Source organism: Mercenaria mercenaria, chromosome 2 (assembly GCF_021730395.1).
Source record: "Mercenaria mercenaria strain notata chromosome 2, MADL_Memer_1, whole genome shotgun sequence".
Classification (NCBI taxonomy): Eukaryota; Metazoa; Mollusca; class Bivalvia; order Venerida; family Veneridae; genus Mercenaria; species Mercenaria mercenaria.
The window spans coordinates 102168476-102186270 of NC_069362.1; the positions used below are offsets into that span (position 1 = coordinate 102168476).

Here is a 17795-nt window from a genome sequence, read left to right on the forward strand (position 1 = left end):
ATAACCCCTTTTTTTCTTACGCAAATCCAAGAGAGCTATAATTAAGAAAGTTAAGAATGCGGATAATACTGCTTTGTATTTTAGATTTACATTTCTTCATTTATAATGGAAATATAGGTACAAACATAAATGAAAAGACATATTAATTTTCCTCACCTTGTTTGAGATGTACCCTGTACAGAAATCTTGTAGGTTTGATATTTCATAGTTAATAAGATTTTTGCTAAAGTCTGTAGTCGTGTAGAAGTCTTTAATTTTGTAATAATTTATTTATAACTAAATTACTACTTAGGCAATGGTGGAGATTGAAGTGTTATTTTGGAGGCAGAAAACTCACTAGTGGCGGTTTTATCACTGACCGCTCCGAGACGGTGCACTCTTTTTCTGCTTCCGTCTTCATGTGTTCTTGGGTCTTTTCTTCCTTTTTATTCATTTGTTATTATGTACGCATGTACTCAGTGGATTCGTGAGGAGTTTATCAAGTTTAATGTCACTATTTGTAACCGTTTTGATTGTTCAAATGCACGATGAGTGTACATTTTCTGTGTTGACTGATGGAATAAGTTGGCGCTAGTGTCGTAGACATTGTAATTTCTCTGTTTACCTACGGAAGAAAAACATGGGGGTTGTTAACTAGTTTCTGTTTATTTTGTTGAGCTGAAAGAATTATATTTCTTTTATAGATATATCCGTGCCCACATGGCTAAGGTTGTTGACTTAAAATCACTTGCCTCTCAACGATATCGGTTCGAGCCTCGATTATCACATGAGGAAGATATTCTGCTGGATGGGACACTCGGGGTCTTCATCCACCATGAAAAGTTGGAAAATCGCAATATGACCTATTATTGTGTCGGTGTGAACTTAAGCCCAACATAAACGGAAAAAAAATGTAGTAAATACCATTGAATAACACAACTTTGAGCAAAACGTATTATCATTCTGAACTTGCCTGCTAAAAACCTCAACTGCCTTATATCCTTGACATTACTACAGTAAAAAGCCTTTCGTTTAACAACTGGGGATATCCTAAGTGTTTCGTGTCTAGAAACGTCAGTTCTTGGGTGTTTCCTGAGTATTAAGTACTGGGCTAATACGCGACAGGAACACCAAGAGCCAACGCTTTACTGGGTGGGAAGGGGTGGGAAATCAGTATATAGCATTGAATAGTTAAACTAAGTAATTAGTCGCTACAAGAATAACCTATCGACTCCAATCCTTAGCATCCTAACGTTCACAGAACGATCAGTGACGTCACTGCCCTTTCAGCGCCACCTATAACACTGAGGATCTGGGGATATCCTAAGTGTTTCGTGTCTAGAAACGTCAGTTCTTGGGTGTTTCCTGAGTATTAAGTACTGGGCTAATACACGACATGAAACCTTCGTCCACACTCCAGACCTTTATATCCTAATTTGATTCCCATGACAGGACTTTTGCACTACAGTATCGTCATCCCTTTGTCCCAATACTCATTCCAGCATTAGTAAATAAATAAGATAAAAGATGAACAGCAACATATTACATGATGTGCAAATTTATTACGTATCGGATATATATGTAAGGTACACACAGCTAATCAAATATTTACTGCAAAAACAATTCAAACAAAACGTTTACGTCATAAAGTACAGAAATAAACGCATCCAGGTATTTACATCACATACACTATAACGAATTACAGAAGACAGGTATAAGGAATAAGTTTCTTTTAACAAATATTCAACCTTATGAAGAAGTATGTGTGTTAACATATAAAAAGATTCATACATGTTCAAAAAATGCATGTGGTAAAGATGCATAGTCAGCATGGGAATTATAAAAATCCTCCACCTCGTTAGAAAAATCAACAGCACGGGCAAGACGCTTTGCAACAGTTGAAGAACACATTAACTTTCGCCTACTGTAATATTCTGCACTTTCGGAACCAAACCAACCTACATGGTCCATTATATCAGCTGAACTACACCCAGCAACATTCAACGATACTGCACAGCCTGCCCTAAAACTATGTGGAGTTTCACCATCATATATTCCTAAAACGGTTAAGTAGTGTCTCATCCGTTCATATACCACAGAATAAGACACTTGTTGATCAAGAACAACCCCTGAGTCAGACACAATACGAAACATGTATCCTAAGGTGAGATTTACTCCCATAGCCTTTGAAGACGCTACATACGTATTGAGACCATTAACGGGGCAAATTAGGGTATCAGCGCATTTTGGCACAACAAATTCATTAACCTTGCCCCTGTTACCCCTTAAGGTTATTCCAAATTTATGTGTAACTGTGAGACCAGATCCATCTGAAAGAGATCTGATCTGTTGTGACAATAAAAACGACAAATCGCCCGCACGATCTCCAGCAAAGAACTGCAATTTAAACCAAGCTTGATCTCTTAAAAGAACATATCTCTCCCGGGATGTTATATCTGACCTTGCAAGTTGCATGTCAATATAACGAGCAATAGAGCGCAATTTACTCATGAAAATAGGTTTTGCCTGTTTCGGAAGGACATTTGCCTTTGCTTGCTCCTCACGTATTCGCGTAAGATACTCCTTGACAATTGGGGAGCATACAGGATTCCCTTGCATCGTCATGCTATCCCAAAAACGACCAAACCCATGATCTTCAAAAATTCTACATAACAGATTTATCACACCTTCTACAGTCCCTACAGCGAGGCGAAGTGGGGATGCACAATTAATCCGAGAGTCAGAACTACCAATGTATGGACAAGAAGCAGTATGTATCTTAGTCTTCCCGAACTCATCTCTCCAAACCAGAAATTTCCTAATATCTTCAGGAGAGCAACTACATAATGTAAGAGGAGTAGGAAGGTTGGATAAGAAATCTGCCAAAGATGCCGTTAAGGAACGCTTTCGCTTAGCTGAGTTGGACTGGTCCGTTTTCTTGTCCAAGAGGGAGAGTCGATCCTCAATCTTTCTTGTATCAATATTAAGTTGCGATCCCTGGAAATAAACAAAATCGAATCTAGCAAAATGACAATCTGTAAGCAAATATGTCATACCTAAGACCTAAATCAGAGTCTCGAAATCCCTTTTTTGTGGGGAAAAGTACAACATTCTTTTCCCCAACACTGCCCAATGGAACACTGTCAACACAATATTTATCTATATGCGTTTGCCAAACTGGAATCGGTCTCATCTTTGGCGCAACAAATGTACAGCTCTTAACTCTTTGTTCCTCCAAATATTTTAATACCGGGAATATCATTGCAAACGGTGGGAATACATAACCATTCTTTTCTGAACGTAAGTCTTGGCAAAAAATATTTACACCAGCAGACAGCGGTGTTGGAGTCGGAGTAAAATGTTTTAGAAATGAGCCATCAACATTTCGCATAGCATTCGAATCTAATGCCATGAGGTCCACTGTGTGAGGACCAAATAAGACCTGTAACCTATGCCATGCATCATCACTGAGCTTTGCATCAGAAGCTGACACTGATCTAGAGGGTGCATCCGCAACATTTTCCGTGGTTTTGACATATGACATGCGTAGGTCGATGTTGTTGCGAAATGTAATGGAGAAAATGGATTTCGTAATGTCATTGAGAGGCCTGTCCCTAGCACCCTGATTGTCCCATACATGAAGAACTGCTTGGTTGTCAACCAAAACATCAACGCGATGATTCTTTAACTTAGACTCAAATGACAAAAGACAATTGTGAACCGCTTCAGCCTCTTTTAAATGAATCGGTTTTTCCACTGAACCAAAATAATCACAAAGTGTCTGTGGTGGAATGCCGTCAGTTCCTCTCAAGACAACAGCGCCATATTTATAAGAACTAGCGTCAGTGGTCAGAACAATCTGTTTATGGGCTTCAGATCGCCAAGACATACAGCCTGTCCAAGCGTCAAGAAACACAATGCCGTAATTCCGCACTAAGATAGTCATCAACCAAAACAATGCCACCATTCTTTGAGGCCACAGCAATAGCCCTATTTACCTCACGAGTAAACAATCTACAACCAGGTATTGCTAATGTCATACTGATACACTTCCCTGCAAATCTTTAGAGAGTTTTCAAATCAATAGATTTCGAACCAGGATAAAATCCCGAAGGGCACAAAATGACTGTTTTTTCTCCACCGGCAATACGTAAGTTTGTCGAAGAGAGTCAATGTAAAAACCCAAGAATCGTAAACACTGTACAGGGATAAGCACACATTTTTTCAACGCCAGTGTATAACCCAGCCTTGTCAACAACTCCAAAAATACATATGATGTTCTCTCTGCCATCCGAAATGGCTGATCAACGTTAGCGGATGATTTAACAAGAGGGGCACCTAATTTAGCATCAATGTATTGTATTGTGGCAATGCCCAATGATCTAATGTGCGACGTTACCACCATTCCCACTGTCTGGTAGACATAAGGCGAGGCTTTCCAGCCAAATGACAATGTAGTATATGAGAACAACCATCCAGCAAATTCTATACCAAAGTATGTTTGCGAATCTGGAGTCAAGCGAATATGATCATATCCAGATTTTTCATCAAAGGATACCATGTATGCACCACGTTCAATTAATCTATGAACATCCTTTAGTGTTTCAAGTTGGAAAGGAACATCTTTAATCCAAGTTTAAATATCTTGCGTCATGACAAAGACGAGGCTTGGACTCCTCAATTGTAAGTGGTAAGATTACTTTCGGTGGTACACACTCACCAACCCTGTCCCAAACCCGGAGGGAGCCATTTGATACCCGTTCCAATAATTCCTGGCAAATAAAGGGAACAAAACGCTGACAAATGGGCGCATTAGGGAAGTAACGCTTAGGAGGAAGATCACAGTCATAACACTGTCCTTTAAAATTACCTTTGAAATGAGTGAAAAAATACGAAATGTCTACACCATTCTCTAACCACGAAAGAACCATTCTGTCCGACGCACTAGTCCCATGCAATATTTTCCGCCATTCCTTAACACATGAATGTAACTGACCCGATACAAAGAAAGATGGATCTCGCAAGGGTAGCATGTCAATGCTAAAATCATGCCTATCTAAAAATACGTCTTCAGCAGTATGAAAATGAGCGTCAATTGAGGGCATACCATCCCCCAACGTCATCCACCTAGGATCCGTTCGTACAGTCACAGCCGTTGGATTAAAATTATGTTGTCGCTCCCAGGAGGGAATCTTGATGAAACTACCAGTAAACGAGCCTTCCTCCTCCTGTCAAAAGATACAAGACTGTACAGAAACGGCCAGGCAGACGACGCTGAGAGACAGGAAAGACCCTCACTCTTAATTCACGTGAATAAAAAATCCACTAGAGCTTTAGACGCTCTTGAGAAAAGACGAGGGTTCACTCAAAATAATCTAGTGAAAGGTGTAAAAACTGTATATGGTACTAATAATACAAAATAATCATACAATGGCAATATCAACATCCAAATAATCAATAATTTCACATACAAAGCACAATATACATCCAAAAATGAAATGATTGAAAGGAAAAAGTAGAGCCACCCAAGCACACTTAAAACTTGTCGTTAACGTAAAGATGATTACGCAAAACAGACGTTTCGACATGAAGTATATTACCATCATAACATTAAGACTTAGTATCATAAAGTTTCGGAAGTCTTGTACCAGTACAATTTCAATCAATATAGCTTTATCCGATATGCACTGTACATAAGAAATGTTTGAGAAGAATTCTGCAAATATTATAGCTTGACAGATCATTTCAATTATCTGTAACCAATATAAATGACGCAGCATTGCTGTAATAATTTATCAAGGAGAAACTGTCTGTTATAAACTATTAAAATTTTTAATAAAGAAAATGCAAAGAAAACCGTCAATAAACTCAAGAAATGCTTAGTAAACTAACTTTTATCTTACCAAGTCACAGTATATAGATATTATTTACATGTCGTCAAACTCACTTGCATTAAAACGATATGCAATACATCTGAGTAAAATATATATCTCCATTCAGTTTCATAAAGTGTTCATGTATAAACATTTTGAATCAATAGATGGAAATAAAATGACACACTAATTGAAAAAAGACACATAATACAACTGTGTGACTATATGACTACTAGTTGTATTGATTCAGTTCTTCTGTTTAGCTCTCTTCATGAGCATACAGTCTTTAACCTGATGCTCCGTAGAGTCACAGAACAGGCAAGCACCCCTCGGACGGAAAGGAGACCTTCCCCCTCTTGGTTTATACCTAGGTCTAAATGTATGGCCGAAAGAATACGGATAGCCGAATCCCGTATGTGCAGGAGGTAACATCGGCCACTGAGCCTGTGGCATCTGAGGATATAAACCTGCAAGTGGAGAAGACTCTTTCGGGGCATCTTGCTTCTCAACTTCCTTAGTTTTGAGACATTTTGCCAGAGCCTTAGACACCAGGTCTGAAGCTTGTTTATTAAGGACAGACAAACATAATGCCGCAATATTCACCTCCCCCTGGTGTCTAGAGGCCTGACGATATAATTCCTCAACAGTCTCCGCGTCAGCATAGGAATGGCGGCGGGAAACCGACGCCAGTTCCTCTAAAGTTAATAGTATCAACGCCTCTGAAGGCTCTTTTTGAAGTGCCAGCAGCCTTGCTTTCTTTTTCAGGTCATCCACTCGTTCTTCCATGTCCTGACCTCCTGTCTTCTGCCTCTTCATCGGCGCGGGGCCATCCTACAGGTACAAAAGCACTTGTTAAGAATCCCAATAAATTATACAATGGCAGAGTTGTACCCAAAGGCAACCATGTTCTCATGATAGAGTCATAAGATGCATGCGAGAAGTATTATAATACTAATATTATAAAATAGATCCACCTGACCTATATAAACATGATGAAGTTGAACGAATTAACGACCAAGTTCATTTACGGAAAACGTTCAGTGACTGAAGATCAGTCGAAAAAAGCTGTTGTCATAACATGATACAATAACAATAGATAAATTATCAACTAAAGTACCTGCTCCTCAGCCAGCTGTTGACCTTTAGGCGCCCCAATCTCGTTCGCAAGTATAACTGCGGAGTGCAGTGCCAGGCGAGCGTTGCCTTGTGTGTCATCTCTGTCTGCCATAGTAAGAACTTCTCCCAGCTCCTCCCCTGTCAGTTCCTTGAACACTGACTTTATGTTCTACAATAAGACGTCCGTATTTCAATTGTACTCAACACACTACTTATGCATTCATATCATCTACATTATTATCATAAGAGATATTATATTCTATACCACTTTCATCATTATATTATTATTATTATCATTATTATTATTATTATAGTGGTTATTATTATCATAAACCAAATGATAATAAAACAAAATAGCAGAATACAACCGCATTAATTAATATAAGAATTATCTACCATAATAGATTGATCCAGTTATATTTCCAGTGATAGAAAATGTTTCAGAAGTATAGGTATTACCTCCGCACTCATGGTTTCTAGAGGCTGTGAGGACGTCACCCTAGCATACTGCTTAGGAACATTGGCATCCCTAATCTTTTTGACTAGACAAATCAAATTGGTGTCTTTCAGAGTGTGTCGCCTTTTCAATGTCGTGGGTTGAACCATTGTACCAGTGAATCTAAAATCACATAAATTAGAAGAGAATATAATCAATAAATACTCCCAACAGAAATAAATACAAATAGATTCAATAGATTAAGCGTAAACTAAACCTGAACGCATACAAACATATATGAATATCCCGCGATAATGTTATAACTATAAAACAGCATACAACATAGCCCCGTATTTAATATCAAAGGGGAGAAACCATGTAAAACAACACAAATCCCCTATAAACACAATATCTATATATATCATCCACTGTTTCTGATATGCATTCATGTGTGGAGCGCGTTTATCAGCCGTGACAAGTGAGGGTCAGTATAGCAGACCACAGCATACCGTAACAAATCTGCTGATAAGCTTCCAGCGAAATCCTAGATGCATGTTATGCAGCCGGTCAAGAGAGCAGATACTGCAAAATCTAAAATAACTGACCTACTGATAAACATTAGGCTTGTCCAAACAAAGGAACCCGCATCCTCATATAATAAAAAGATAGCCAAAGCAATTAACAACTTGTACCTTCAATGAAAGCCACGAAGTATGCACCAACATAATTATGAAAACCCATTCAGTGTTTTAGGGGGTAATATTATCAGGTTAAACTACCAATACTTTCCACGAAACAGGTAGATATAGCTACTGACCCCCGGCCAGAGAAAATGTCTGCCATGTTAATCGTCACCAAGACGAACAAATTACGCACCTCCCTGGGTGTAAGTGACCCTCAGTCACAAAATAGCTGCACAAAACAGCAATGTACCACCTAGGTACTAAAAACCACCAAGGTTTTCAAGAAAAAATAAAAATAGAATGATTTTACCTGAAAAATCCAGGAGGAAAAAATCCACAGCCTTCCTAACGTTCACAGAACGATCAGTGACGTCACTGCCCTTTCAGCGCCACCTATGACACTGAGGATCTTTATTTGTGATAAGTTCATTCAGCCTATAATATATTACTTATTAAAAATAAAAGGTTAGGGTAAACTTCTCAGAAGCACGGAGCACCCAAAGTAGACCCGCAACATAAAATAACAATAGTGGAAAAGTAAAGAAGATGAGTTGCTTAAAAAGCCAAAAACAAGTACACTTTGTTTATATACAAAATACAAAAATGATTAAGGGGGAGAGAAAGAGATTGGGGAGTTGGGGGAAGTTGAAAAAAGCAAGCATATATATTCAACACCGAAAACGCAGCGTAAATACGGACGTACATGAGCCACACGTACACACACAAAGCCAAGCAAAGCAAGTAATTAAACAAACAAGAAAAACAACACAATTGGGCACTGCCCAGGGACGGCCGGTTGCAAAAATAATGTTGGCACCTTACCTTACTTATAGTAAAAGGAAAGGGGCGTAAATGTAAGGGGGCAATGGAGGAAAAGGAAAGAAACAACACCATCAAACAAGACAAAATGTGTAACATAAAATTCAAAACGGACAAAAAAGAAACAATTTTAAAATAGGGGCACCTCGTTGGAAAAAACATTTTGTAAAAAGGTCAGTCAGTCATCAAATAATTTACACATTTAACTGGAAAATCTTTCGTTTCATTATCAGGTATAACATATGCATTACAAAGTCTGTGATAAATTACTTATATTGCCGACGTCTATATCTCAGAAAAAGGAGATATAATTTCAAGATGTAAATTATCAATTATTTCACTTACCGGTTTTGCCACAGGATAATAGCGAGAAATAAAATTGTTCCTATGACGAATGACGATTTCGCGGTATTTGATTTATAACACAATACTTTAGCTCTGTTTTGAAAAAGGTTTTTCGATTGAGATTAATGAAATGTGTGCATGTCAAGATAAGAGTCTCAAATAGAGACACGATAGTGTTGTCCTGAATGCATTTCTAGATTTGATAAATAAAGAATCTGCAATATAAGCCATGATAAATATTTAAACTAATGGAAGCACTTACGTTATGTCAAGCTTGATGGAAATAATTCATCAACTTTTACAATCGTGTGGGAACACAATCAAGAAAATTGTAAGAACTAAATAAGAGACATGGTACACTATATCTTGTCATACAATAGTACCTTGAATTGTCTACAGTTCAAGCATAACACTAAAATGTACATTTTCCATAATAGTCGGGAATTTAGTTCTCAGAATACTTTGCTCCCTGTAATCTTTCAATGTCTGAAAGAAATGAGCTTTTTTCTCTAGTAAATAAATTGCGAAATGTCATTATCACGTATTTATGTACATTCAAAATGGATATAATTTAGTGGTTGCATAATAACTTCCGGCTGCCAATTATATTCGAATTATGCTGCAGACATTTCTGTAGGCCGTAGAAACGATATGTTTATCTATTTGTACAATAATTCTGATATTTTATAGGTATAAGATTCAAGCAAAATGAGTACAAATATTATGTTTGATAAATTTATAAAGTTCTTGAATGCTTGATTTTGTCATAACCATCGGTCGCTCAGTAAATATAGTTTGATAGTACCTTATAAAAAGAACTGCGCTACGAACAGATCAGATTAAGCAGTACTGAAGAGAATTTAACAACAAGAAAGAAACGGAATAGGGAAATATCACTAAATCCTATTAGGTTCTATCACAGGTTGAAATTTTACTCGAAACATTTTGTTTAAGGGCATGACGGAAGAAAATCGATATCTAACACTATTTTGGTAGGTCATAATGTCGAGTGTTCACCTCAGACATTGAGCTTGTCATGACAATGGAACAGTTTCCTGTTCACATTTTCCGAGTTAGAATCTATGTGATCAATTCAATTCAGATACGTTAATTCATGTTGATAGTGTTGGTGATAACAAATTAAAGATCACATGTGTTTCAATCATTATGTATGGATTCCTATATAAAATAGTTCGACTGTGTACACTGATATAGAAAAGGTGCTGATATGTGTTTGTTAACAAAATAAGTGGAAAAAGACGTACACCGAAAACGATCGTATGAACAGTTGTTCACACATTTCCATAAAGAGATAGCTATTGCTTCTTTTCAGGGGTGGTGGTAAAATCTGGCAGTATAGAGTATAAAATAGTACTTAAATTGTACACGCGAAAGAACACATTAAATGTCTCTTTTAGGTGGGAGTTGCATTTTCCCCCATTTTATTGCGCCTGTTTCCAATAAAATGTCGGATAGATTAATCGTTACTCATAGTGAGCCCGATAGAATGCTAAGTATATCTGTATCAGTAGTATGAAAAAAAAGTAAACGGGGTCAGATATAACATTCAAGCTGCTAACCAAACATTTGTCATAGAACAAGATTAGTACAACATAAATATTAATTACTGAATTCAAAAAACATTTTTTAAAATGATATAGTTACATGTATTCTATTTCTCGAGATTTAACTTTTTAGATCATAATTTTATCAAATGTTATCTGATCACGTGTCATGTTTTAGACAATTAATCATTTACCTAGTAATGAAACATTTTATAAATATGATAACTGTACCTTGTTTTCTAAGAGAATCTCATGATTTTGAGATACATACACTGGAAATAACATTCAATAGAATACAAGATAAAAAGTAAAGTATAGTTTGAGCTTGAAATGAGGTTTAGCGGGAAACTTTATGACGCGCTAAGTAGATTTTAAAAGAATTATCGTGTATTACATTTTGACGTTAAGCGGTCGCGTGTGTGAGATTTTTAGCGGACTTTGGTATGTCATTTGAATGCTCGTGTATTTGATTTATTGAATTTTACAAATGCAATTCCAATTAAACACCAGATGAACAAGGTTTTAAGTATTTTGATGATAACTTTATATCGGTAAGATTTGTTCCGATAAGAATAACTTTTATTTGAAAAAGGACTATATTTCTCACAGCTGTTTTTTTTGAATTTATACGCTCTGTTATCCCTTAAAGCATATAGGGACTTCTAGCCGTCGCCAAGTTGTACATTCTTTTAAAAATTCAGTATACTAGTAAATTAAGCTTTGTAATATATCATCGATTAAATAACAATAAAATATTCACGATGAAACTTTGAGCTTCGTCGGCTGTAATGAATTGATTCAACTATAATTTAACTGTATTTATGTGCTTATTCAGTTCCAATGATATTTAGATACGTACAGAATCGTGCAAAAATATAAGGAAACCCTCATCTATGGGTAATGTGGCAGGAATGTGGTGTTTAAAATAAAAGTTAGTTGTATTTCATAAAATATCTAGAAAAAAGTCCTTGATTAGAGATCCAAACCTAAATTATGTGTAAACTAAATTGCTTTCGGTAAGTTTCTCTTTAGGTAAAACCATTTGCAAACCAAATAGTCTCTGTTATGATGCTATATCTCCTCTGTCTTATGGTTTATTTTGCATATGTAATGTTTGTCTAAATTACTGTATAGATGCAATTATGAGTTGTAAATATAGATGAATATATGGACGAATAGTCTGTTTGATTGATTATGATATATAACAAGAGCTGTTGGAGGTCAGCAACGTTCAACTATTCATGGCCTTGTCTATTGAATGAATATAAATGTCGGAAGAGGGACACACTTTTGTAAAAATGCAAAATAGAGTTATGGAATCTGTACAGTGCATGTCAGCTCATCACAGATATAAGTGTGGGGAAGTTTCAATCAATTCACATTAGCGGGTACTGAGCTACCAGCTTACATATAAAAAAAACTTAACGAAAGTGCTAACTGAAAAAGGGCATACTTTTGTAAAAATGCAAAGTAGTGTTTTGAAACCTGTGCACTGCATATCAGATCATCACTGTGAACAAGTGTGTGAAGTTTCAATCCATTCCGTTCGAGGATACTGGGATACCAGCTTACACGCAAAAACTTAACCTTAAATTGCTAAGTCGAAAAAGGGGTATAAAGGTGTAAAAAAGCAAAATAGAGTTAGTTATGGAACCTGTGAGGATTAACTCAGTTAATCAAAGAGAATGTGTTTGAAGTTTCAATCCATTCCCACAGGTGATTACTAAGAAACCAGCTTACATACAAACCCTTAACCAAATCTGGACGCCGACGCCGACGAACGAGCAGGTCCAATAACTCTACCTACCTAGTCGAGCTAAAAATGAATCATATTAACTTTTTCTGAGACATAAAAACGTCAGTATCACAAATTGATATTGACGCTAGGGAATCTTCCTGCAACTGATATACACATGAAACATGTGTAAATGGGGGATATATATTGATGGAGAAAAACGGTGACCTTTTCTAAGTGCAAGAAGAAATAAGACATATTTCATGTCTTGTAAGATACATTGGCAAGTTATGGCCCCTTTTCGACTCCAAAGGATAACATTTATGTTCTTTGTGACATCACAGGATAACATCTATGTTCTTTTTGACTTAGCTATATTTTACTGTTTTTAGCTGATATTACATTCTTTGGTTCATTGCTGATAAATATTGCCATATCAATATAGTGATCCAAGCAAAAAATGAGCGTAACGTCTTTATCTTCCTACCATAACTCACACGAAATCAGACGCAGCCTTATAAATTTACTATTAGAACGTCGCACTAACGAATTACATATTATTACCGTTATATATTGGCAGTTAAGTTACCTTAAAGGACTGTAATTATAAGAATTTTAAGACAACATTTTCAAGATGAGAGATGAATGATCTCTTCAGGCCCACTCGATAGTCGTTATCCACGTAATTCTGTAATTATTTCTAAATCTTACACTCAGTTTATCATTTTCTTGCCGAGATAACTTACTTCCGTAAGAAACATAACAATATAACGTGTGTTTCTTGTTTTCTCTGTTTTCTCTTGAAACGAATGGCAATGAAATGACTACTCTTAACATGAATGACCTTGGCATGATTGTCCACATTTCACGTAAATTGATTCGTTCACAGTATTTGGAAGTTATATATATATATATATATAAAGGATTGACGATATTTGGTACAGAGTAAAATATTACAATATAAAATATAAATATAAATATCATGAGCGATAAAAGTAACTGTGTTTTTCTTTTGACGGCCTACTTTCATGTAGAATAATTAGGTAATTAGGTAATCATTGATTTCAACTCATTTAGATTTGAAGATTGAATACTGCTTAAGCCGGTGCTAGGGGGCGTGGGCAGTGTTGCATTTTCCATTACTGCCCATAAACAGACTCAATCAAACCGAGTCTGCAATTTTCACTGTTTGCCTTGTTCTCGATGCTTCCGAGGGATCTAATTTACAGATTTTATTATGTTTCAAAACTATTATGTTATCTACATATAACATTGACATATTTATCATTCTTCTGCACCCTGGCTCGAACCAAGCCTGCTACATTTTCATTTATGTCGTGTTAGGCGACCTGCGGTTTTTCACTTTTTTAATTAATTTCAAAGTTGCTCGAAAACTCAATAGAATGTTTTATGCAATTATGCCGTGTCTTATTAGTTCTCGGAGTCAGTAAGCGAAATTCCTTGAAGGAAAATTGCCGACTAGACGAACCTTCAAGACAGAGCCTTGGTACTCGATATTATTATCCTATGGAGTTCAAGTAGAATGAGATTTCCGCTTGAGTCGATCTGTAAGCATAAATGCCCGTGTAAAATTAACATTATGATGCAGCGCAACACAGTAATATCATTGATGGTGCGACGAAACAGGACACAAGACAAATATCAATGGAACTGAGATATAGTGGGTTTGACGAATTCTGTTTCTTAGAATCCGCCGCCTGTTCTGAAAGACACAAAAAGAAAGCTTGCATCCATCTGTAAATAGGTGAACACCAAAAGCTACTTTTGGTTACATTGCGTCATGCCGAAAGCGACGATGGTATGTTTGCATGTAAAGTAATAATTTATTTATTTATTTTGTTGGGTTTAACGTCGCACCGACACAATTTTAGGTCATATGGCGACTTTCCAGCTTTAATGGTGGAGGAAGACCCCAGGTGCCCCTCCGTGCACTATTTCATCACGAGCGGGCACCTGGGTAGAACCACCGACCTTCCGTAAGCCAGCTGGATGGCTTCCTCACGTGAATGTAAAGTAATAAGGATAGCAGAAATCGAGATAGACCTAAATTCAACACTTTTTAAAGAAACAAAATTGAGATACCAAATTTCGTTTTAAATTGTGAAACTGTTGAGAAATATAAAATATTTCAATGAAATGTTTAAGCAAAGCTTAAGGTGTTTTTTTACAAAACATTTAATACAACATCAATGCCTAACGGTGTTTTCTATCCGATAAAAGTCCGTTTAAAATGTCAGGGGTCTTTATGGGCTGTGTAGATTGCCCATACGCATTAGAATTAGCGCTGTATTAATTTTTAAACTGTTGTTAAATGCAGACACACACCTAGTTCGTGGGTAACTTAAATAATTAGAATGATTTTGAATAAGACAGTAGGATAAACAGGACTATAGGATCTCGCAAATCATCGATAAAGGGAGAGGTTGCACTGATTACTCTTTATGAACCGGGGGAACACAAAGAGTAAACAACTTCATTTTTGCATGGCAGTAAGTGTTCTAGAATCAATCGGTCGCACTGAGTTGAAAACATATGAGCAGATAGAGCAGCAAGTAATGAAGAAATGTGGATGCAGAGAATTTTCGCATTCAGGCCTGCTATGAGTAAGAAGTTAAAATAACATTATTTAAAACATGTCCACTGTTTAAGATGTTTCCTTATTTGTCTGTATCTGTTTAAACCTACAGCGGAGTCACAGCAACATACATAACACGAAACCTATTTACCAACGTTTGACATGTGAGACTTTGATATGAATATAACTGTACGTAAAGTAAGCAAGTGTAGAGTTGTAATGTATATGACGTTTTTTAGTACTAAATGAAGTTAATAACATCATTCAAAATTTGTCTGTCCTTGACGTGATTCGAGTGACCCGAAATACAAGCCCAACCTTTGCCTCTATGAGAGCTATGTATTACACATAACATTGCCTTAAGCGAACTTGAAGGAGTTTTTACAGATCTGTCTTTTTTTTGTATTTTGCAAATCACATTCAAATAATCAACCTTGACCTAAACAATCAGACATGTTTGTGTGTCGATAAAAATATTGACCTTCTCCTTTATTTTACTTTTCACACTACATGTTCTTGACTATATTTCCCTACATTTCATTTCTCAAATTTCTCAGGGACTTTTAGCTTTTTTTGCATTACGCTATCTAATGTAATGAATGTCACAAATATGTTTCCACTAACGTCAGTCCTTGTCAGATGAAACGAAACTGATTCTGTTCTAATGACATCTTAGAAGTGTATGAACTCGCAAAAAAGGCATGAGGAAGCTTTCATCTTAAGATATTCTGACATTTGTGTGTTTTTAAACCACTAGTTACCTGAACTTCATAGGAAAACTTCAGAACATTCTTCAGTAACAGATTCAGATCTTAACCTGATTTATTTAATATTATGCTGATTATGTGGATTAAGACTTTTTCAAGAAGGTACAAAGTTTCTGCTCTTGATTCTTAGTTCAGGAAAAATGTTTTGTTGACAGTTTCATTTACGGTGCTTTTATTCTTTATTCTATGTATTTGTAGGATTTGGTAATCACGGGACATTTTAAGTATTTGTAATTCCACAAGTGATTATAGAATCATGCAAAAGTATATTGAAAAATTCCTTCTATATCAAAAATATCCTAGTTAGCCATACAAACAGCGAAAATGTCATGTGCTTCCTTTGCGATTCACAAACCCCGTTGAGTATCATCTGACTGCAAATTATGAATTTATTCTTTAAGTTTTCAATTGGGTATTAGTTACGGTAATTTAAAATTGTTTGTCACTATTTTATGAACAATTGACAACTGTTAAACTGGTTAAAGACAGCCGTGAGAACTGCTTACATGAGCAGATATTCGTGACTACTTGTTCTTTGCAAAAGTGATGATAATATCCTAGAACGGTATGATACTACATTGCTCACATGATAATATTGTAATAAAAATTTCAGTTTAGGTCATACTTATTTTATTTAAATCGATCTTAAAGAATAGAAAAAGTGGAAACTCCACAGGTCGCTCAACACAAATCTTGTCGTGCTTAATTTAAGATCACAATGCACACATGTGTACTTTAAGTGTAACTTGTTAAAGTTACCTTCCGTGGAACTGTAAGCATTTGTATCTTTTATTTATGATTTCAGACAATGCAAATAGCAATTTGTATATTTAAATTCCAGTAATAATATCGCTAATTTTTCAAAGAGTACCGAAAAAAAACAAAGACAAATATCAAACAGGGAATGCCACGTACCAAAATCGCAGCCTCCCCAAAACGAAACCTACAGCACACAGACGTGCACACCACAAACACACACACATAAGCCAACACACGAGGACAAAACAAACAAAGGAACACACACACATACACGCGCACACACACAAAGCCTACACAAGAGGACAATACGAACAAACAAAGGAACACAGTGGGGCACCACCTTGGAACGGTCAGTGGCAAAAACACCACTGGGGAGCTTAAACCGGTTTATGGAACATATTTTAAGAACATGAAATTAAAAGTAAAGTATTTTTGTCATTTTTTTCAATATTAGCAAAAAAGCCACTGATGTAAACAATCAATAAAGGCTGGTCGCATGTAGTAGTTTCGAGATATCGGTAAAATAATTTGACCATAACTTAGGTGTTTTGGGTTATTTTTTACAGACACAGAACCCCAACCTACCCAACTCTCTTCCGCCTCTGGTTAAGTTAAGCGCATATAGAGAGTTGGGTAGGTGGAGGGGGCCGGGGTCCTGACCCCAAGTGTCTGTGATTTTTTTCACATAATAGGCTCGAGACTGACATAGTTTACATCCGAAAATAGATATCCGCACATGCGCAAAGGCCAACTGTGTTATTTTTATAATTACTTGAGAGTCATGGACGACAGTTAGTGGTTTCGTGGTATTTCCCATCGAAATCTTTGAAAGTTTGCCGATTTTAACATTTTTACTTCTTTATTTCTTTATTATTGAAAATAAAATTGTTTGACCAAGTACAAGTAAAGCATATTTTTTTCTGTTACAAATATATTTGTTCGGTGGAAAGTAGATTTAATAATTCGCTGTTAAAATAGACAAAGTGATTCAAATTAAATTTGAATATTCAATGTCTTTTATAGTGTGTTTTGTATATTGATTTAGTGCTCTTTTTGCTTTGATGCAACATTTCAGGGTAAAACAGTATTTAATTTGGGATGTCAACGGAATTTCGAACAAAT

General features: G+C 36.2%; 1 protein-coding gene and 1 pseudogene across 1 annotated transcript; both read right to left on the reverse strand.

Annotated features, from left to right (window-relative positions):
- Window positions 1–1694: 1694 nt before the first annotated feature.
- Window positions 1695–3820, reverse strand: LOC128555317 (uncharacterized; annotated as a pseudogene).
- Window positions 3821–6054: 2234 nt separating this feature from the next.
- On the reverse strand, window positions 6055–7706 carry LOC123551930 (uncharacterized). The gene is made up of 3 exons (XM_053537395.1): window positions 7428–7706; window positions 6970–7137; window positions 6055–6683 (listed from the first exon to the last, which is right to left on the reverse strand). Exons 1-3 carry the CDS (start codon window positions 7572–7574, stop codon window positions 6099–6101), a joined length of 900 nt encoding a protein of 299 aa, XP_053393370.1. The 5' UTR covers window positions 7575–7706; the 3' UTR covers window positions 6055–6098.
- Between the last annotated feature and the right edge of the window lie 10089 nt (window positions 7707–17795).

Coding starts and splice junctions, on each gene's coding strand:
- LOC123551930 (XM_053537395.1), bottom strand. CDS start 7,574: ATGGTTCAACCCACGACATTGAAAAGGCGACACACTCTGAAAGACACC. Junction 7,138..7,427: donor TAGAAACCATGAGTGCGGAG/GTAATACCTATA, acceptor GTCTTATTGTAG/AACATAAAGTCAGTGTTCAA. Junction 6,684..6,969: donor AACAGCTGGCTGAGGAGCAG/GTACTTTAGTTG, acceptor TTGTACCTGTAG/GATGGCCCCGCGCCGATGAA.